General features: G+C 59.5%; 1 protein-coding gene across 4 annotated transcripts in view; it reads right to left on the bottom strand.

The window, feature by feature from the left end:
- SVOPL (SVOP like) overlaps positions 1-19,242 on the bottom strand; it is a 134,094-nt gene that overhangs the window by 91,013 nt on the left and 23,839 nt on the right. For 2 of the 4 annotated variants that reach the window (XM_063929357.1, XM_063929360.1), the window contains exons 1-3: positions 17,287-17,558; positions 17,024-17,137; positions 15,924-16,015 (exon numbers count right to left, since the gene is read on the bottom strand). In XM_063929357.1, the coding sequence (XP_063785427.1) occupies positions 15,924-16,015; positions 17,024-17,093 (162 nt within the window). In that variant the 5' untranslated portion in view covers positions 17,094-17,137; positions 17,287-17,558. Of the gene's footprint in view, positions 1-15,923; positions 16,016-17,023; positions 17,138-17,236; positions 17,256-17,286; positions 17,559-19,242 lie in introns of those variants that run through there. The other 2 variants (XM_063929358.1, XM_063929359.1) reach the window with 2 other exon arrangements.

The raw sequence follows: 19,242 nt of genomic DNA, 5'->3' as shown, positions 1-19,242 counted from the left end.
CACCTCTTCCCAGCTATCCCCTGCCTCCCCTCCTACTCCCACCTCTAGCCCAGCTATCCCCTGCCTCCCCTCCTACTCCCACCCCTTCCCAGCTATCCCCTGCCTCCCCTCCTACTCCCACCTCTTCCCAGCTATCCCCTGCCTCCCCTCCTACTCCCACCTCTTCCCAGCTATCCCCTGCCTCCCTCCTACTCCCACCTCTAGCCCAGCTATCCCCTGCCTCCCCTCCTACTCCCACCTCTAGCCCAGCTATCCCCTGCCTCCCCTCCAATTCCCACCTCTAGCCCAGCTATCCCCTGCCTCCCCTCCTCCTCCCACCTCTAGCCCAGCTATCCCCTGCCTTCCCCTCCAATTCCCACCTCTAGCCCAGCTATCCCCTGCCTCCCCTCCAATTCCCACCTCTAGTCCAGCTATCCCGCCTCCCCTCCTACTCCCACCTCTAGCCCAGCTATCCCCTGCCTCCCCTCCTACTCCCACCTCTAGCCCAGCTATCCCCTGCCTCCCCTCCTCCTCCCACCTCTTCCCAGCTATCCCCTGCCTCCCCTCCTCCTCCCACATCTAGCCCAGCTATCCCCTGCCTCCCCTCCTACTCGCACCTCTTGCCCAGCTATCCCCTGCCTCCCCTCCTACTCCCACCTCTTCCCAGCTATCCCCTGCCTCCCCCCCTCCTCCCACCTCTTCCCAGCTATCCCCTGCCTCCCCTCCTACTCCCACCTCTTCCCAGCTATCCCCTGCCTCCCCTCCTCCTTCCACCTCTAGCCCAGCTATCCCCTGCCTCCCCTCCTACTCGCACCTCTTGCCCAGCTATCCCCTGCCTCCCCTCCTACTCCCACCTCTTCCCAGCTATCCCCTGCCTCGCCTCCTACTCCCACCTCTTCCCAGCTATCCCCTGCCTCCCCTCCTACTCCCACCTCTAGCCCAGCTATCCCCTGCCTCCCCTCCTACTCCCACCTCTTCCCAGCTATCCCCTGCCTCCCCTCCTACTCCCACCTCTAGCCCAGCTATCCCCTGCCTCCCCTCCTACTCCCACCTCTTCCCAGCTATCCCCTGCCTCCCCTCCTACTCCCACCTCTTCCCAGCTATCCCCTGCCTCCCCTCCTACTCCCACCTCTTCCCAGCTATGCCCTGCCTCCCTCCTACTCCCACCTCTAGCCCAGCTATCCCCTGCCTCCCCTCCTACTCCCACCTCTAGCCCAGCTATCCCCTGCCTCCCCTCCAATTCCCACCTCTAGCCCAGCTATCCCCTGCCTCCCCTCCTCCTCCCACCTCTAGCCCAGCTATCCCCTGCCTCCCCTCCAATTCCCACCTCTAGCCCAGCTATCCCCTGCCTCCCCTCCAATTCCCACCTCTAGTCCAGCTATCCCGCCTCCCCTCCTACTCTCACCTCTAGCCCAGCTATCCCCTGCCTCCCCTCCTACTCCCACCTCTAGCCCAGCTATCCCCTGCCTCCCCTCCTACTCCCACCTCTTCCCAGCTATCCCCTGCCTCCCCTCCTACTCCCACCTCTTCCCAGCTATCCCCTGCCTCCCCTCCTCCTCCCACCTTTAGCCCAGCTATCCCCTGCCTCCCCTCCTACTCCCACCTCTTGCCCAGCTATCCCCTGCCTCCCCTCCTACTCCCACCTCTAGCCCAGCTATCCCCTGCCTCCCCTCCTACTCCCACCTCTAGCCCAGCTATCCCCTGCCTCCCCTCCTACTCCCACCTCTAGCCCAGCTATCCCCTGCCTCCCCTCCTCCTCCCACCTCTTCCCAGCTATCCCCTGCCTCCCCTCCTCCTCCCACATCTAGCCCAGCTATCCCCTGCCTCCCCTCCTACTCGCACCTCTTGCCCAGCTATCCCCTGCCTCCCCTCCTACTCCCACCTCTTCCCAGCTATCCCCTGCCTCCCCTCCTCCTCCCACCTCTTCCCAGCTATCCCCTGCCTCCCCTCCTACTCCCACCTCTTCCCAGCTATCCCCTGCCTCCCCTCCTACTCCCACCTCTAGCCCAGCTATCCCCTGCCTCCCCTCCTCCTTCCACCTCTAGCCCAGCTATCCCCTGCCTCCCCTCCTACTCCCACCTCTTCCCAGCTATCCCCTGCCTCCCCTCCTCCTCCCACCTCTTCCCAGCTATCCCCTGCCTCCCCTCCTCCTCCCACCTCTTCCCAGCTACCCCCTGCCTCCCCTCCTACTCCCACCTCTAGCCCTGCTATCCCCTGCCTCCCCTCCTACTCCCACCTCTTCCCAGCTATCCCCTGCCTCCCCTCCTACTCCCACCTCTTCCCAGCTATCCCCTGCCTCGCCTCCTACTCCCACCTCTTCCCAGCTATCCCCTGCCTCCCCTCCTACTCCCACCTCTAGCCCAGCTATCCCCTGCCTCCCCTCCTCCTTCCACCTCTAGCCCAGCTATCCCCTGCCTCCCCTCCTACTCCCACCTCTTCCCAGCTATCCCCTGCCTCCCCTCCTCCTCCCACCTCTTCCCAGCTATCCCCTGCCTCCCCTCCTCCTCCCACCTCTTCCCAGCTACCCCCTGCCTCCCCTCCTACTCCCACCTCTAGCCCTGCTATCCCCTGCCTCCCCTCCTACTCCCACCTCTTCCCAGCTATCCCCTGCCTCCCCTCCTACTCCCACCTCTTCCCAGCTATCCCCTGCCTCGCCTCCTACTCCCACCTCTTCCCAGCTATCCCCTGCCTCCCCTCCTACTCCCACCTCTAGCCCAGCTATCCCCTGCCTCCCCTCCTACTCCCACCTCTTCCCAGCTATCCCCTGCCTCCCCTCCTACTCCCACCTCTAGCCCAGCTATCCCCTGCCTCCCCTCCTACTCCCACCTCTTCCCAGCTATCCCCTGCCTCCCCTCCTACTCCCACCTCTTCCCAGCTATCCCCTGCCTCCCCTCCTACTCCCACCTCTTCCCAGCTATCCCCTGCCTCCCTCCTACTCCCACCTCTAGCCCAGCTATCCCCTGCCTCCCCTCCTACTCCCACCTCTAGCCCAGCTATCCCCTGCCTCCCCTCCAATTCCCACCTCTAGCCCAGCTATCCCCTGCCTCCCCTCCTCCTCCCACCTCTAGCCCAGCTATCCCCTGCCTCCCCTCCAATTCCCACCTCTAGCCCAGCTATCCCCTGCTTCCCCTCCAATTCCCACCTCTAGTCCAGCTATCCCGCCTCCCCTCCTACTCTCACCTCTAGCCCAGCTATCCCCTGCCTCCCCTCCTACTCCCACCTCTAGCCCAGCTATCCCCTGCCTCCCCTCCTGCTCCCACCTCTTCCCAGCTATCCCCTGCCTCCCCTCCTACTCCCACCTCTTCCCAGCTATCCCCTGCCTCCCCTCCTCCTCCCACCTCTAGCCCAGCTATCCCCTGCCTCCCCTCCTACTCCCACCTCTTGCCCAGCTATCCCCTGCCTCCCCTCCTACTCCCACCTCTAGCCCAGCTATCCCCTGCCTCCCCTCCTACTCCCACCTCTAGCCCAGCTATCCCCTGCCTCCCTCCCACTCCCACCTCTAGCCCAGCTATCCCCTGCCTCCTCTCCTACTCCCACCTCTAGCCCAGCTATCCCCTGCCTCCCCTCCTACTCCCACCTCTAGCCCAGCTATCCCCTGCCTCCCTCCCACTCCCACCTCTAGCCCAGCTATCCCCTGCCTCCTCTCCTACTCCCACCTCTAGCCCAGCTATCCCCTGCCTCCCCTCCTACTCCCACCTCTAGCCCAGCTATCCCCTGCCTCCCTTCCAATTCCCACCTCTAGCCCAGCTATCCCCTGCCTCCCCTCCTACTCCCACCTCTAGCCCAGCTATCCCCTGCCTCCCTCCCACTCCCACCTCTAGCCCAGCTATCCCCTGCCTCCTCTCCTACTCCCACCTCTAGCCCAGCTATCCCCTGCCTCCCCTCCTACTCCCACCTCTAGCCCAGCTATCCCCTGCCTCCCTTCCAATTCCCACCTCTAGCCCAGCTATCCCCTGCCTCCCCTCCTACTCCCACCTCTAGCCCAGCTATCCCCTTCCTCCCCTCCTCCTCCCACCTCTTCCCAGCTATCCCCTGCCTCCCCTCCAATTCCCACCTCTAGCCCAGCTATCCCCTGCCTCCCCTCCTACTCCCACCTCTAGCCCAGCTATCCCCTGCCTCCCCTCCTACTCCCACCTCTAGCTCAGCTATCCCCTGCCTCCCCTCCTACTCCCACCTCTAGCCCAGCTATCCCCTGCCTCCCTCCCACTCCCACCTCTAGCCCAGCTATCCCCTGCCTCCTCTCCTACTCCCACCTCTAGCCCAGCTATCCCCTGCCTCCCCTCCTACTCCCACCTCTAGCCCAGCTATCCCCTGCCTCCCTTCCAATTCCAACCTCTAGCCCAGCTATCCCCTGCCTCCCCTCCTACTGGCACCTCTAGCCCAGCTATCCCCTTCCTCCCCTCCTCCTCCCACCTCTTCCCAGCTATCCCCTGCCTCCCCTCCAATTCCCACCTCTAGCCCAGCTATCCCCTGCCTCCCCTCCTACTCCCACCTCTTCCCAGCTATCCCCTGCCTCCCCTCCTCCTCCCACCTCTTCCCAGCTATCCCCTGCCTCCCCTCCTACTCCCACCTCTTCCCAGCTATCCCCTGCCTCCCCTCCTACTCCCACCTCTAGCCCAGCTATCCCCTGCCTCCCCTCCAATTCCCACCTCTAGCCCAGCTATCCCGTGCCTCCCCTCCTACTCCCACCTCTTCCCAGCTATCCCCTGCCTCCCCTCCAATTCCCACCTCTAGCCCAGCTATCCCCTGCCTCCCCTCCTACTCCCACCTCTAGCCCAGCTATCCCCTCCCTCCCCTCCTACTCCCACCTCTAGCCCAGCTATCGCCTGCCTCCCCTCCTCCTCCCACCTCTTCCCAGCTATCCCCTGCCTCCCCTCCTCCTCCCACCTCTAGCCCAGCTATCCCCTGCCTCCCCTCCTACTCGCACCTCTTGCCCAGCTATCCCCTGCCACCCCTCCTACTCCCACCTCTTCCCAGCTATCCCCTGCCTTCCCTCCTCCTCCCACCTCTTCCCAGCTATCCCCTGCCTCCTCTCCTCCTCCCACCTCTTCCCAGCTATCCCCTGCCTCCCCTCCTACTCCCACCTCTAGCCCAGCTATCCCCTGCCTCCCCTCCTACTCCCACCTCTTCCCAGCTATCCCCTGCCTCCCCTCCTACTCCCACTTCTTCCCAGCTATCCCCTGCCTCCCCTCCTACTCCCACCTCTTCCCAGCTATCCCCTGCCTCCCCTCCTACTCCCACCTCTAGCCCAGCTATCCCCTGCCTCCCCTCCTACTCCCACCTCTTCCCGGCTATCCCCTGCCTCCCCTCCTACTCCCACCTCTAGCCCAGCTATCCCCTTCCTCCCCTCCTACTCCCACCTCTTCCCAGCTATATCCTGCCTCCCCTCCTACTCCCACCTCTTCCCAGCTATCCCCTGCCTCCCCTCCTACTCCCACCTCTAGCCCAGCTATCCCCTGCCTCCCCTCCAATTCCCACCTCTAGCCCAGCTATCCCCTGCCTCCCCTCCTACTCCCACCTCTAGCCCAGCTATCCCCTGCCTCCCCTCCTACTCCCACCTCTAGCCCAGCTATCCCCTGCCTCCCCTCCTCCTCCCACCTCTTCCCAGCTATCCCCTGCCTCCCCTCCTCCTCCCACCTCTAGCCCAGCTATCCCCTGCCTCCCCTCCTACTCGCACCTCTTGCCCAGCTATCCCCTGCCTCCCCTCCTACTCCCACCTCTTCCCAGCTATCCCCTGCCTCCCCTCCTCCTCCCACCTCTTCCCAGCTATCCCCTGCCTCCCCTCCTCCTCCCACCTCTTCCCAGCTATCCCCTGCCTCCCCTCCTACTCCCACCTATAGCCCAGCTATCCCCTGCCTCGTCTCCTACTCCCACCTCTTCCCAGCTATCCCCTGCCTCCCCTCCTACTCCCACCTCTTCCCAGCTATCCCCTGCCTCCCCTCCTACTCCCACCTCTTCCCAGCTATCCCCTGCCTCCCCTCCTACTCCCACCTCTAGCCCAGCTATCCCCTGCCTCCCCTCCTACTCCCACCTCTTCCCAGCTATCCCCTGCCTCCCCTCCTACTCCCACCTCTTCCCAGCTATCCCCTGCCTCCCCTCCTACTCCCACCTCTTCCCAGCTATCCCCTGCCTCCCCTCCTACTCCCATCTCTAGCCCAGCTATCCCCTGCCTCCCCTCCTACTCCCACCTCTAGCCCAGCTATCCCCTGCCTCCACTCCTCCTCCCACCTCTTCCCAGCTATCCCCTGCCTCCCCTCCTACTCCCACCTCTAGCCCAGCTATCCCCTGTCTCCCCTACTACTCCCACCTCTTCCCAGCTATCCCCTACCTCCCCTCCTACTCCCACCTCTTCCCAGCTATCCCCTGCCTCCCTTCCTACTCCCACCTCTAGCCCAGCTATCCCCTGCCTCCCCTCCTACTCCCACCTCTAGCCCAGCTATCCCCTGTCTCCCCTTCTCCTCCAACCTCTTGCCCAGCAATCCCCTGCCTCCCCTCCTACTCCCACCTCTAGCCCAGCTATCCCCTGCCTCCCCTCCTGTTCCCACCTCTTCCCAGCTATCCCCTGCCTCCCCTCCTACTCCCACCTCTAGCCCAGCTATCCCCTGCCTCCCCTCCTCCTCCCACCTCTTGCCCAGATATCCCCTGCCTCCCCTCCTCCTCCCACCTCTAGCCCAGCTATCCCCTGCCTCCCCTCCTACTCCCACCTCTTGCCCAGCTATCCCCTGCCTCCCCTCCAATTCCCACCTCTAGCCCAGCTATCCCCTGCCTCCCCTCCTGCTCCCACCTCTTTCCAGCTATCCCCTGCCTCCCCTCCTACTCCCACCTCTAGCCCAGCTATCTCCTGCCTCCCCTCCTCCCCCCACCTCTTGCCCAGATATACCCTGCCTCCCCTCCTCCTCCCACCTCTAGCCCAGCTATCCCCTGCCTCCCCTCCTACTCCCACCTCTTGCCCAGCTATCCCCTGCCTCCCCTCCTACTCCCACCTCTAGCCCAGCTATCCCCTGCCTCCCCTCCTCCTCCCACCTCTTCCCAGCTATCCCCTGCCTCCCCTCCTACTCCCACCTCTAGCTCAGCTATCCCGTCTCCCCTCCTACTCCCACCTCTTCCCAGCTATCCCCTGCCTCCCCTCCTACTCCCACCTCTTCCCAGCTATCCCCTGCCTCCCCTCCTACTCCCACCTCTAGCCCAGCTATCCCCTGCCTCCCCTCCTACTCCCACCTCTAGCCCAGCTATCCCCTGCCTCCCCTCCTCCTCCAACCTCTTGCCCAGCAATCCCCTGCCTCCCCTCCTACTCCCACCTCTAGCCCAGCTATCCCCTGCCTCCCCTCCTGCTCCCACCTCTTCCCAGCTATCCCCTGCCTCCCCTCCTACTCCCACCTCTAGCCCAGCTATCCCCTGCCTCCCCTCCTCCTCCCACCTCTTGCCCAGATATCCCCTGCCTCCCCTCCTCCTCCCACCTCTAGCCCAACTATCCCCTGCCTCCCCTCCTACTCCCACCTCTTGCCCAGCTATCCCCTGCCTCCCCTCCAATTCCCACCTCTAGCCCAGCTATTTCCTGCCTCCCCTCCTACTCCCACCTCTTCCCAGCTATCCCCTGCCTCCCCTCCTCCTCCCACCTCTTCCCAGCTATCCCCTGCCTCCCCTCCTCCTCCCACCTCTTGCCTAGCTATCCCCTGCCTCCCCTCCAATTCCCACCTCTAGCCCAGCTATCCCCTGCCTCCCCTCCTACTCCCACCTTTTCCCAGCTATCCCCTGCCTCCCCTCCTCCTCCAACCTCTTGCCCAGCTATCCCCTGCCTCCCCTCCTACTCCCACCTCTAGCCCAGCTATCCCCTGCCTCCCCTCCTACTCCCACCTCTAGCCCAGCTGTCCCCTGCCTCCCCTCCTACTCCCACCTCTAGCCCAGCTATCCCCTGCCTCCCCTCCTACTCCCACCTCTTGCCCAGCTATCCCCTGCCTCCCCTCCTACTCCCACCTCTTGCCCAGCTATCCCCTGCCTCCCCTCCTACTCCCACCTCTAGCCCAGCTATCCCCTGCCTCCCCTCCTCCTCCCACCTCTAGCCCAGCTTTCCCCTGCCTCCCCTCCTCCTCCCACCTCTTGCCCAGCTATCCCCTGCCTCCCCTCCTCCTCCCACCTCTTGCCCAGCTATCCCCTGTCTCCCCTCCTACTCCCACCTCTTGCCCAGCTATCCCCTGCCTCCCCTCCTCCTCCCACCTCTAGCCCAGCTATCCCCTGCCTCCCCTCCTACTCCCACCTCTAGCCCAGCTATCCCCTGCCTCCCCTCCAATTCCCACCTCTAGCCCAGCTATCCCCTGCCTCCCCTCCTACTCCCACCTCTAGCCCAGCTATCCCCTGCCTCCCCTCCTACTCCCACCTCTAGCCCAGCTATCCCCTGCCTCCCCTCCTACTCCCACCTCTAGCCCAGCTATCCCCTGACTCCCCTCCTACTCCCACCTCTAGCCCAGCTATCCCCTGCCTCCCCTCCTCCTCCCACCTCTAGCCCAGCTATCCCCTGCCTCCCCTCCAACTCCTACCTCTAGCCCAGCTATCCCCTGCCTCCCCTCCTCCTCCCACCTCTAGTCCAGCTATCCCCTGACTCCCCTCCTACTCCCACCTCTAGCCCAGCTATCCCCTGACTCCCCTCCTACTCCCACCTCTAGCCCAGCTATCCCCTGCCTCCCCTCCAACTCCCACCTCTAGCCCAGCTATCCCCTGCCTCCCCTCCTCCTCCCACCTCTAGCCCAGCTATCCCCTGACTCCCCTCCTACTCCCACCTCTAGCCCAGCTATCCCCTGACTCCCCTCCTACTCCCACCTCTAGTCCAGCTATCCCCTGCCTCCCCTCCAACTCCCACCTCTAGCCCAGCTATCCCCTGCCTCCCCTCCAACTCCCACCTCTAGCCCAGCTATTCCCTGCCTCCTCTCCTACTCCCACCTCTAGCCCAGCTATCCCCTGCCTCCCCTCCTACTCCCACCTCTAGCCCAGCTATCCCCTGCCTCCCCTCCAACTCCCACCTCTAGCCCAGCTATCCCCTGCCTCCTCTCCTACTCCCACCTCTAGCCCAGCTATCCCCTGCCTCCCCTCCTACTCCCACCTCTTGCCCAGCTATCCCCTGCCTCCCCTCCAACTCCCACCTCTAGCCCAGCTATCCCCTGCCTACCCTCCTACTCCCACCTCTAGCCCAGCTATCCCCTGCCTCCACTCCTCCTCCCACCTCTTCCCAGCTATCCCCTGCCTCCCCTCCTACTCCCACCTCTAGCCCAGCTATCCCCTGTCTCCCCTACTACTCCCACCTCTTCCCAGCTATCCCCTACCTCCCCTCCTACTCCCACCTCTTCCCAGCTATCCCCTGCCTCCCTTCCTACTCCCACCTCTAGCCCAGCTATCCCCTGCCTCCCCTCCTACTCCCACCTCTAGCCCAGCTATCCCCTGTCTCCCCTTCTCCTCCAACCTCTTGCCCAGCAATCCCCTGCCTCCCCTCCTACTCCCACCTCTAGCCCAGCTATCCCCTGCCTCCCCTCCTGTTCCCACCTCTTCCCAGCTATCCCCTGCCTCCCCTCCTACTCCCACCTCTAGCCCAGCTATCCCCTGCCTCCCCTCCTCCTCCCACCTCTTGCCCAGATATCCCCTGCCTCCCCTCCTCCTCCCACCTCTAGCCCAGCTATCCCCTGCCTCCCCTCCTACTCCCACCTCTTGCCCAGCTATCCCCTGCCTCCCCTCCAATTCCCACCTCTAGCCCAGCTATCCCCTGCCTCCCCTCCTGCTCCCACCTCTTTCCAGCTATCCCCTGCCTCCCCTCCTACTCCCACCTCTAGCCCAGCTATCTCCTGCCTCCCCTCCTCCCCCCACCTCTTGCCCAGATATACCCTGCCTCCCCTCCTCCTCCCACCTCTAGCCCAGCTATCCCCTGCCTCCCCTCCTACTCCCACCTCTTGCCCAGCTATCCCCTGCCTCCCCTCCTACTCCCACCTCTAGCCCAGCTATCCCCTGCCTCCCCTCCTCCTCCCACCTCTTCCCAGCTATCCCCTGCCTCCCCTCCTACTCCCACCTCTAGCTCAGCTATCCCGTCTCCCCTCCTACTCCCACCTCTTCCCAGCTATCCCCTGCCTCCCCTCCTACTCCCACCTCTTCCCAGCTATCCCCTGCCTCCCCTCCTACTCCCACCTCTAGCCCAGCTATCCCCTGCCTCCCCTCCTACTCCCACCTCTAGCCCAGCTATCCCCTGCCTCCCCTCCTCCTCCAACCTCTTGCCCAGCAATCCCCTGCCTCCCCTCCTACTCCCACCTCTAGCCCAGCTATCCCCTGCCTCCCCTCCTGCTCCCACCTCTTCCCAGCTATCCCCTGCCTCCCCTCCTACTCCCACCTCTAGCCCAGCTATCCCCTGCCTCCCCTCCTCCTCCCACCTCTTGCCCAGATATCCCCTGCCTCCCCTCCTCCTCCCACCTCTAGCCCAACTATCCCCTGCCTCCCCTCCTACTCCCACCTCTTGCCCAGCTATCCCCTGCCTCCCCTCCAATTCCCACCTCTAGCCCAGCTATTTCCTGCCTCCCCTCCTACTCCCACCTCTTCCCAGCTATCCCCTGCCTCCCCTCCTCCTCCCACCTCTTCCCAGCTATCCCCTGCCTCCCCTCCTCCTCCCACCTCTTGCCTAGCTATCCCCTGCCTCCCCTCCAATTCCCACCTCTAGCCCAGCTATCCCCTGCCTCCCCTCCTACTCCCACCTTTTCCCAGCTATCCCCTGCCTCCCCTCCTCCTCCAACCTCTTGCCCAGCTATCCCCTGCCTCCCCTCCTACTCCCACCTCTAGCCCAGCTATCCCCTGCCTCCCCTCCTACTCCCACCTCTAGCCCAGCTGTCCCCTGCCTCCCCTCCTACTCCCACCTCTAGCCCAGCTATCCCCTGCCTCCCCTCCTACTCCCACCTCTTGCCCAGCTATCCCCTGCCTCCCCTCCTACTCCCACCTCTTGCCCAGCTATCCCCTGCCTCCCCTCCTACTCCCACCTCTAGCCCAGCTATCCCCTGCCTCCCCTCCTCCTCCCACCTCTAGCCCAGCTTTCCCCTGCCTCCCCTCCTCCTCCCACCTCTTGCCCAGCTATCCCCTGCCTCCCCTCCTCCTCCCACCTCTTGCCCAGCTATCCCCTGTCTCCCCTCCTACTCCCACCTCTTGCCCAGCTATCCCCTGCCTCCCCTCCTCCTCCCACCTCTAGCCCAGCTATCCCCTGCCTCCCCTCCTACTCCCACCTCTAGCCCAGCTATCCCCTGCCTCCCCTCCAATTCCCACCTCTAGCCCAGCTATCCCCTGCCTCCCCTCCTACTCCCACCTCTAGCCCAGCTATCCCCTGCCTCCCCTCCTACTCCCACCTCTAGCCCAGCTATCCCCTGCCTCCCCTCCTACTCCCACCTCTAGCCCAGCTATCCCCTGACTCCCCTCCTACTCCCACCTCTAGCCCAGCTATCCCCTGCCTCCCCTCCTCCTCCCACCTCTAGCCCAGCTATCCCCTGCCTCCCCTCCAACTCCTACCTCTAGCCCAGCTATCCCCTGCCTCCCCTCCTCCTCCCACCTCTAGTCCAGCTATCCCCTGACTCCCCTCCTACTCCCACCTCTAGCCCAGCTATCCCCTGACTCCCCTCCTACTCCCACCTCTAGCCCAGCTATCCCCTGCCTCCCCTCCAACTCCCACCTCTAGCCCAGCTATCCCCTGCCTCCCCTCCTCCTCCCACCTCTAGCCCAGCTATCCCCTGACTCCCCTCCTACTCCCACCTCTAGCCCAGCTATCCCCTGACTCCCCTCCTACTCCCACCTCTAGCCCAGCTATCCCCTGCCTCCCCTCCAACTCCCACCTCTAGCCCAGCTATCCCCTGCCTCCCCTCCAACTCCCACCTCTAGCCCAGCTATTCCCTGCCTCCTCTCCTACTCCCACCTCTAGCCCAGCTATCCCCTGCCTCCCCTCCTACTCCCACCTCTAGCCCAGCTATCCCCTGCCTCCCCTCCAACTCCCACCTCTAGCCCAGCTATCCCCTGCCTCCTCTCCTACTCCCACCTCTAGCCCAGCTATCCCCTGCCTCCCCTCCTACTCCCACCTCTTGCCCAGCTATCCCCTGCCTCCCCTCCAACTCCCACCTCTAGCCCAGCTATCCCCTGCCTACCCTCCTACTCCCACCTCTTCCCAGCTATCCCCTGCCTCCCCTCCTACTCCCACCTTTAGCCATACTTGCCTACCTGACCGTCTCCATGAGGGAGACAATGCTCTGTTCCTGGACTTTCCTGGTAATGTATGATTGCCATCACCTGTGGTGACACACCTTTCTTATCCATTACCTAGCTCTCCACAGGTGATGGCAATCATACATTACCAGGAAAGTCCAGGAACAGAGCATTTTCTCCCTCATGGAGACGGTCAGGTAGGCAAGTGTGCCTCTAGCCCAGCTGTCTGCTGTCTCCACTCCCGGTCCCACCTCCTGTCCATCAATCCACTTCCTCCTCTCCCACAATTACCACCTGCCCATCTCTCCTCTATCTCCCCTCCCAGTCCCATCCCTTGCTCAGCTACCCTTTGCCTTTCCTCCCACTCCTAGACCATCTCTTCTTTGCCTCCGTTACCAGTTTAATCCCTTACTCAAATATTCGATGCATCCCCTTTCATCCCACCTTCTGCCTTGCTATCCTCTACCTACACTCACAGCCTCACGCTTTCCCCAACTATCTGCCTTTCTGCCTCCTCTCTCATTAACCTACACTGCTGCCCTCTGACTACACCCCTACATCCCTTCCCCTGCTATCCTTTGCCATCCCTCCCACCCACTAACACTGCCCTTGTTACTCAACCTCCCCACTTATCCTTTTGCCCCAAACTCCTATCCTCTACCTCCTCTCCCCACCACTTGGTAACTTCTGCCTAACAGTCTACTCTCATCCCCTGCCTCCACTCCAAACCTCACCTCTACTTCTGTTATCCTCTGCCTCTACTTCCAACCTCACCTCTGCTTCTGTTATCCTCTGCCTCTACTCCCAACCTCACCTCTGCTTCTGTTATCCTCTGCCTCCACCCCCAACCTCATCCCTGCTTCTGTTATCCTCTGCCTCCACCCCCAACCTCATCCCTGCTTCTGTTATCCTCTGCCTCTACTTCCAACCTCACCTCTGCTTCTGTTATCCTCTGCCTCTACTCCCAACCTCACCTCTGCTTCTGTTATCCTCTGCCTCCACCCCCAACCTCATCCCTGCTTCTGTTATCCCCTGCCTCCACTCCCAACCTCATCCCTGCTTCTGTTATCCCCTGCCTCCACTCCCAACCTCACCCCTGCTTTTGTTATCCTCTGCCTCCACTCCCAACCTCCCCTCTGCTTCTGTTATCCTCTGCCTCCACTCCAACCTCACCTCTGCTTCTGTTATCCCCTGCCTCCACTCCCAACCTCACCTCTGCTTCTGTTATCCTCTGCCTCCACTCCCAACCTCACCTCTGCTTCTGTTATCCTCTGCCTCCACCCCCAACCTCACCTCTGCTTCTGTTATCCTCTACCTCCACTCCCTACCTCACCTCTGCTTCTGTTAGCCTCTGCCTCCACTCCCAACCTCATCTCTGCTTCTGTTAGCCTCTGCCTCCACTCCCAACCTCATCCCTTGTTCTGTTAGCCTCTGCCTCCACTCCCAACCTCACCCCTGCTTCTGTTAGCCTCTGCCTTCACTCCCAACCTCACCCCTGCTTCTGTCAGCTTCTGCCTTCACTCCCAACCTCATCTCTGCTTCTGTTATCCTCTGCCTCCACTCCCAACCTCACCCCTGCTTCTGTTATCCTCTTCCTCCACTCCCAACTTCACCCCTGCTCTGTTAGCTTCTGCCTCCACCCCCAACCCCATTCCTGTTTCTGTTAGCCTCTGCCTCCACTCCCAACCTCATCCCTTGTTCTGTTAGCCTCTGCCTCCACTCCCAACCTCACCTCTGCTTCTGTTAGCCTCTGCCTTCACTCCTAACCTCACCCCTGCTTCTGTCAGCTTCTGCCTTCACTCCCAACCTCATCTCTGCTTCTGTTATCCTCTGCCTCCACTCCCAACTTCACCCCTGCTCTGTTAGCTTCTGCCTCCACCCCCAACCTCATTCCTGTTTCTGTTTTCCTCTGCCTCCACTCCCAACCTCACCTCTGCTTCTGTTAGCCTCTGCCTCCACTCCCAACCTCACACTTGCTTCTGTTATCCTCTGCCTCTACTCCCAACATCATCCCTGGTTCTGTTAGCCTCTGCCTTCACTCCCAACCTCATCCCTGGTTCTGTTAGCCTCTGCCTTCACTCCCAACCTCACCCCTGCTTCTGTTAGCCTCTGCCTCCACTCCCAACCTCATCCCTGCGTCTGTTATCCTCTGCCTCTACTCACAACCTTACCCCTGCTTCTGTTATCCTCTGCCTCCACTCCCAACCTCATCCCTGGTTCTGTTAGCCTCTGCCTCCACTCCCAACCTCACCCCTGCTTATGTTATCCTCTGCCTCCACTCCCAACCTCATCCCTGGTTCTGTTATCCTCTGCCTCTACTCCCAACCTCACCTCTGCTTCTGTTATCCTCTGCCTCCACTCCCAATCTCACCCCTGCTTCTGTTATCCTCTGCCTCCACCCCCAACCTCATCCCTGCTTCTGTTATCCCCTGCCTCCACTCCCAACCTCACCTCTGCTTCTGTTATCCTCTGCCTCCACTCCCAACCTCACCTCTGCTTCTGTTATCCTCTGCCTCCACCCCCAACCTCACCTCTGCTTCTGTTATCCTCTACCTCCACTCCCAACCTCACCTCTGCTTCTGTTAGACTCTGCCTCCACTCCCAACCTCATCTCTGCTTCTGTTAGCCTCTGCCTCCACTCCCAACCTCACTTCTGCTTCTGTTAGGTTCTGCCTCCACCCCCAACCTCATCTCTGCTTCTGTTATCCTCTGCCTCCACTCCCAACCTCACCTCTGCTAGCCTCTGCCTCCACTACCAACCTCATCTCTGCTTCTGTTAGCCTCTGCCTCCACTCCCAACCTCATCCCTGGTTCTGTTAGCCTCTGCCTCCACTCCCAACCTCACCCCTGCTTCTGTTAGCCTCTGCCTTCACTCCCAACCTCACCCCTGCTTCTGTCAGCCTCTGCCTTCACTCCCAACCTCATCCCTGCTTCTGTTATCCTCTGCCTCCACTCCCAACCTCACCCCTGCTTCTGTTATCCTCTTCCTCCAATCCCAACTTCTCCCCTGCTCTGTTAGCTTCTGCCTCCACCCCCAACCTCATTCCTGTTTCTGTTTTCCTCTGCCTCCACTCCCAACCTCACCTCTGCTTCTGTTAGCCTCTGCCTCCACTCCCAACCTCACACCTGCTTCTGTTATCCTCTGCCTCCACTCCCAACCTCACCCCTGCTTCTGTTAGCTCTGCCTCCACTCCCAACCTCATCCCTGCTTCTGTTATCCTGTGCCTCTACTCCCAACCTTACCCCTGCTTCTGTTATCCCCTGCCTCCACTCCCAACCTCATCCCTGGTTCTGTTAGCCTCTGCCTCCACTCCCAACCTCACCCCTGCTTCTGTTATCCTCTGCCCCCACTCCCAACCTCATCCCTGGTTCTGTTAGCCTCTGCTTCCACTCCCAACCTCACCCCTGCTTCTGTTATGCTCTACCTCCACTCCCAACCTCACCCCTGCATCTGTTATCCTCTACCTCCACTCCCAACCTCACCCCTGCTTCTGTTATCCTCTGCCTCCACTCCCAACCTCACCTCTGCTTCTGTTATCCTCTGCATCTACTCCCAACCTCACCTCTGCTTCTGTTATCCTCTGCCTCCACTCCCAACCTCCCCTCTGCTTCTGTTAGCCTCCGCCTCCACTCTCAACCTCACCCCTGCTTCTGTTATCCTCTGCCTCCACTCCCCACCTCATCCCTGCTTCTGTTAGCCTCTACCTCCACTCCTTCTGTGCACCAGTGAGTACACTTACCCCAGTGCTCCCCATAATTAAAAAGAGCATGATGTGGAAACGGCCGAATCCAATGGTCTCAACTGCATCTTCCACTGAGAAGGTCTTTGGACCTAGAGACGAGATGTGTAAGGGGAGAGGAGTAAGGTGCGGGGCTGCAGGTAAATAGTAGTCTGAGGCGCCATTTAAAAAAGAGCCATAAACAGATTAGTTCCTTTGTGAAGCTAAAAGGTGTTATTGCTGAAGGGTGTGGTATGGAAGGTAGATAGTAGCTATGTCGACAGTAACTAGGTCGTCAGGTCAAAAGGTCGACATGAGCTTATTATGTTTTTTTGGTGTTTTTTTCTTTGTTGAGTGACCGGGAACCCCAATTAGTGCACCGCGTCCCCTCGCATGGCTTGCTTCACTTCGCTGTGCTCGGCACAGATTACCATTCCAATCGTAGTCCACGTGGGTTGTTAAGAATGAAAAGGTGCAAAAAAATCAAAAAATCATGAAAAACTCATGTCGACCTAGAACATGTCTACCTAGAGACCCTGTCGACCTAGTTACTGTAGACCAATAGTGGTCGACCTAGATAGTGTCGACCTCGTTACTGTCGACCTAGAGACCGGATCGCATTGCTGAAATACCGTATTTCACAGGCAGCGGGAAGCTTAGCTATACCTGGCATTAGCGATGCAGATTTATCAAGCTATGGTGAGTGATAAAGTATCAGCCAATCAGCTCACAACTGTCATTTTTCAAACAGCCTGTAACATGACAGTTAGGAGCTGATTGGTTGGTACTTTATCACCGTGCTATTTATAGCTCTCCAAGGCTTGATAAATCTGGGCCTTGAGTCCCAGTTGCAGGCCCACTGGGTTGAAGCACACTGCGAACGCAAAGGCGGCCGTCGCACATGCGCATTAGCCGGTAACCCGTCGCTGGCAGCACTAGGCTGCTAGGACCACAGGAGAAGATGCTGCATGGCAGGGGGACACCACTGGACCTCACCGGGCAGGTAAGTTATGGTAAAGACCGGTGGCATATGTGTAAGTATCGCAGGGACATTATACTAAATATCCTGCCGGTAATCAGTGTCCTACTCTAATGGAGCCTAGTGTCATCTGTTCTCTCACCCTTTGAGGCGCGAGGTGTCACTTCCTCCAGGTTCAGCGTGTTGACGTATTTGATCAGCTGCGGCTCCATTTCCCGTCAGGTGACGTCAGCACTTTGCTTATTAGATAAATTTGCTGTAAAAATACAGGAAATTATTACCAGTTATTTACATAGCGCACACATATTCCGCAGCGCTGCACAGAGAGTATCTCAGTCACACCAGAGGAGCTTACAATCTATGGGGAACACGCAATGCCAATGTTCAGGTAGTTGAGCGACTTACTGCTACTGTGTGTACATGAAAATACTGAAAGTCTCCTATGGCGCACGCGTTGCACGGAGATTACGCAGAACGCTGCTGTGATCAAGGCGCGCGGGATCAGAGGTGTCTTGGAGAAGTGCCGGTGTCCTGGGCGGAGACTGGGAGGTGTCTTAGCGCTTGCAGGGCCAGATGTACTATGCCTTGGAAAGAGATAAAGTGGGGGGAGATGAAGGACCAGCCAATCAGCTCCTAACTGTTACCGGCTGTGTTTGAAAAATGTCAGTTACAGGTGCCCGTGTGCCGCCTCCCCTCTAGCCGGGAGCGCATTACAGTCTGAGCACTAGAGGCACAAAACACCAAGAAAATGGCCGCCGCATCATTTTCCCAGTGATTATTTGTGCGCTTGCTGCTGCCAACAGGGGGCCCACACTGTACACACTGCATCCATTTCTTTAATACTCACCTCACCAGAGTCCCCTATCAGCAGCAGAAAGCGTACAAATAATCACTGGGAAAATGGTACTCGGTTATTGTTTTTTTGTCGGAAGCCAATTGGCGTAACAGTATGTTTTTGAATTGTGGGAGGAAACCAGTGCAAACAACTGTGTACATACAAACTCCACACAGATAGGGCATTGGTAGGAATTGAACGCAAGACCTCAGTGCAGTGAGGCAGTAACACTAACCACTGTGCCAACCGTGCGGAATAATGCTGAGCTCTAAAGCATAGTGTATTGTGCAATCCCTGGGGGCAGATTACACCCCTCGCCCAAGTAAAGGGACAAATTAAATGACACCCCATCTTCCCCGGCCTCAGGGGCTGGGGCAGTCACCGGTGGCATTACTTTTGGCAGATATAGCATTGGGGGTGTTTGCGCAATTTACGCCATCCCGTTTCTGGTTGTAGAAAACTCTACGCCCACTTTGGTCACATGACTCATTTGCAGGGGTTTCCATGGTAGAAATCCCATCACGTGTTAATAGGTTATTGGGAGGTATCGGACCCTCTAAAGAGGACAGAGAAGTTGCCCATAGCAACCAATCGGGTTCTAGATATGATTTATCAAGCACATTCTAGAAAATAATAGCCCGAATGTGATTGGTTGCTGAGGGCAACTACCACACCTGCAGAGCCGGGCATTTGGTATGCTTAGGGGCACCAGCAGCTTCTGCTGATTAAAATGATATGCGGCATGCCTATATTCTGTGTGTGACTGCGGCTGTATCTGCATACGAAATGCTACGTTACACTGTATTCCTGGAAATCACTGTAATGTAGCATTTCATATGCAGATACAGCCGCAGTCGCACACAGAATATAGGCATGCTGCATATCATTTTAATCAGCAGAAGCTGCTTGTGCGTCCTAGCCACATAGTAATGCAAATAAGATGCATTTTCATAATCAAAAGGCGCCCGACGTTAGCAGAGCTGCCAGCTGACTCATGTCAGGCATTTCCTGCAGAATTAGCAGCAGTGCTAGGGGGCACCAGCCAAAATCTTGCCTAGGGCATCATATTAGTTAGGGCCGGCTCTGCACACATGTCCTGTTTAGAAGGTTAGATACATCCCTACCGCCAGCTGAACATGGGATGGCGCGCGCAGACTGGTTCCGGAAATGTTTCGTTATCAGAGCTGGAGAAACGGAGGCGATTCTGAGAAACAACGCAACATCTAGTGCGCTTAACATATAACTAGGAAGGAAATATTAGTCAGCGACTCAGGGAGACCGCAAGACAGGGAGGGGTGTATTTACTTAAGGGACATTTTATGTTTCTTGTCATTTTTACATCGATGTTGTGTTTCCAGGGTAAAACACATTTACTAACATTTAAAAAATCAGTATAAAAAAAAAATCACCTTTTAGTAAATGTGCATTTTAGCCCCTGACACACAACATCGATTTAACATCGACAAGAAATGATTCATGTCGACCTTTATTAAATATAACCCTTTAGGGGTAAATTTACTAAAGCT

Source organism: Pseudophryne corroboree, chromosome 6, assembly GCF_028390025.1.
Source record: "Pseudophryne corroboree isolate aPseCor3 chromosome 6, aPseCor3.hap2, whole genome shotgun sequence".
In the NCBI taxonomy this organism is placed as follows: domain Eukaryota; kingdom Metazoa; phylum Chordata; class Amphibia; order Anura; family Myobatrachidae; genus Pseudophryne; species Pseudophryne corroboree.
This window is presented reverse-complemented; position numbering and strand designations above follow the sequence as displayed.